Source organism: Cebus imitator, unplaced genomic scaffold (assembly GCF_001604975.1).
Source record: "Cebus imitator isolate Cc_AM_T3 unplaced genomic scaffold, Cebus_imitator-1.0 Scaffold65, whole genome shotgun sequence".
NCBI lineage: Eukaryota > Metazoa > Chordata > Mammalia > Primates > Cebidae > Cebus > Cebus imitator.
The window spans coordinates 4409153-4411657 of record NW_016107380.1 but is presented as its reverse complement, the minus strand read 5'-3'; the positions used below and the strand labels follow the sequence as shown (position 1 = coordinate 4411657).

The following is a 2505-nucleotide window of genomic DNA, read 5'->3' as shown; positions in this document are numbered from 1 at the left end:
AAGAAGAAGAAGAAGAAAGAAAAAGAGAGAAAGAAAAGAAACATGGTGATGCTTATACCAACAATTCCTTAAATTTCTATAATACTCTTTTATTGCAATACATAAACCAACTTTTTAAAAGAAAAAGTAGATTACAATTTTCTCTTCTAAGTCAGGAAGCTCTAGGAAAACTTAATAATTTTTAAGAAGTAGCAATGTTTCATAAACAAGGAGGAAACCAACTGGAGAAATAATTCAGCAATAATAAGGGCTCTTAGGAAAGGGCTAGAGATGGAAATGAGTCAGAGATTCCAGGGTTTCTGACTATTATGACTTCTAGGGTTGCCATAGATTCGGTTTAGCCCTTTAAGTTGTGGTGCATTTTATTTGTAAATAATATTTAGCAGTGATGCTGCCAATTAGCAACATAAAAATATGGCAAGATCCTCATAACTCGCAGGTTTTGCTGTTGTGGTAACATGAAAGTGAAAACAAAAACATACTGTTCTACAAACTGCACAGCTTCCTTTTCCTGTTCTCGGGGCAGTAGATGTCAATCAGATGCTCAGACACCAACAAGAACAGAAAACTCAACATAGAGACGTTGCCACCGACTTGTGATGCTCACCAAGCACTCATAACTTGGAGGAAGTACTTTTTTCTTTCACTGATTTGAATTCACCAACTCGATTATCAAATAGGGCAGCACACAGTTTCATTATCTTCATCGCTGGGATTTTCTCACCCTGACCTCTACTTGTTGATTGCGCTTATCTATATATAACTTATCCCCCGCCCCGACCCCAAACTCAGAGAAAGACACATGGCACCTGCTGTCCAGCCAGAAGTTATTTTAAGCTATTCTAAAATGAGTCATGGCATTTAGCACTTCATCCTTGAAAATCAAGAGAATAATTTTTCAATCAAATTGAAAACAGTAAACATGTACTGGCTTAAATCCGCACGTGGGTTTTAATGTTGGGGAGACCACCTTAGGAAGAAATAAAATCTCAAGTAAACGAACTTCAAAATAATTAATTGAAAGTAGACTGTCCATAGGAGTTTACTTTGGTTAGAGTAAATCCAAGTGGTTGTTTGTATTTGATTTATTCTTTATCACATGCCACAGTCATTAATGTTTTTAATTCTTAATTCCATGGCTATACTTTAAAGTCCTGTTCCACATTTACTTTAAAACAGAATCTTCATTATAAACCCCAGGACAACTCAATTTCTAAAAGTAGCCTCAAGACAAGTTCACAAGAGGGGGAAAACAAATCAACAAAGTCAAAGAACTTTGTTACTTTTAAATCATCCATTTTATATTATGTAGCAAAGAAAATATTTCTATTTTTTATCTTAAAGAAACTTAATTGCCTTATTTTCCCCTCCCCAGGGAGAGAACTTTTCACTTGTGTTGGCCATTCCAGATGACTATCACAGACACATCCCTCCCTGAGGAACACACTTTATTTGTAAATACAACAATGAAAAGTTCTCCAACAGTTCACTGGCAATCTCAAAGTTGCAAGTTCCGAACACCACAAACCGCACACTACTTCTTCTCACAGGGCTTGGGGGAGTGTTTGTCATACTTACCAGAAGGCAAGGAGCTAAGCAAGAAGAGAGAGGAGAGGAAAGAGGCAGGAAAAAGCAAGTCAGAGCTGCAGCAACAGCAGGAGGGGCGGGCTGGTGGTGTTCTTACAAGGGAGAGAGAAACCCAATACACACACATACACGCGCACGCACACACACAAACACACGCACGCCACAGGCACTGATGGAGGCAGCAGTCTGGAGGAGGTGGGGGTAGGGAAAGGCACATCGTATGACACAGCAAGGGGAAAATACACCCAAGCTTCCCTAGCTGTCGCCAGGGGAACCGTCTTAGCAGAGAGAAGCAGCTGGTAGATCTCATCCGACTCTCCGTGTTTTGTTCGTCTTTTTGGAAATTTAAGCTCTGAGTATATCACCCCCTTTGCGAATGCAATCTTTCACCGTTATCCTTTTGGGTAGAGATCAGTTTTTCTTACTTCTTGGTTTATCTCCAGAGTGGTGGATGATTCATCATCTTTTTTTTTTCCCGCTTCTTCTTGCGCTAGCTTAATTAGTGTCAGGTTTCTTATAGGAATCATGGAAAAAGAAAAACAATGGCATACGAACAGGGAGGTGGTGGAACCATTTTATTTTATTTTATTTTTATTTTATTTTTTATTTTTTAACAGTAAAAGAATTACGTAACAGTTTATTTTTGAAAGGATAATATTTGTAATTCACTAGGAAATGCGTCCTTTCCAACTTTTTAAGCTTATGATGAAAATATTTAAATTTGTCAGGGTAGATAAGGAGAATTTTTTTGAAATAAAATTTTTTAATAAGGGTGTTTATATACTTATATTTATAAAGATATACATAAATATAAAATTATATACTTACACATAAATATAAATACATTTATATACTTATACATAAATATATATTTAACCCCATAATCACTGATCTATTCTGCCTCCAAAATCCAAAGAA

At 36.7% G+C, this 2505-nt stretch overlaps 1 protein-coding gene across 2 annotated transcripts in view; it reads right to left on the bottom strand.

Moving 5' to 3' along the window:
• Positions 1-1744, bottom strand: part of TXLNB (taxilin beta) — a 53770-nt gene extending 52026 nt beyond the window's left edge. The window contains exon 1 of one of the 2 annotated variants that reach the window (XM_017530413.2): positions 1579-1744. In XM_017530413.2, coding sequence (XP_017385902.1) covers positions 1579-1714 — 136 coding nt within the window. In that variant the 5' untranslated portion in view covers positions 1715-1744. Of the gene's footprint in view, positions 1-607; positions 740-1578 lie in introns of those variants that run through there. The other variant, XM_017530414.2, reaches the window with a different exon arrangement.
• Positions 1745-2505: the final 761 nt, after the last annotated feature.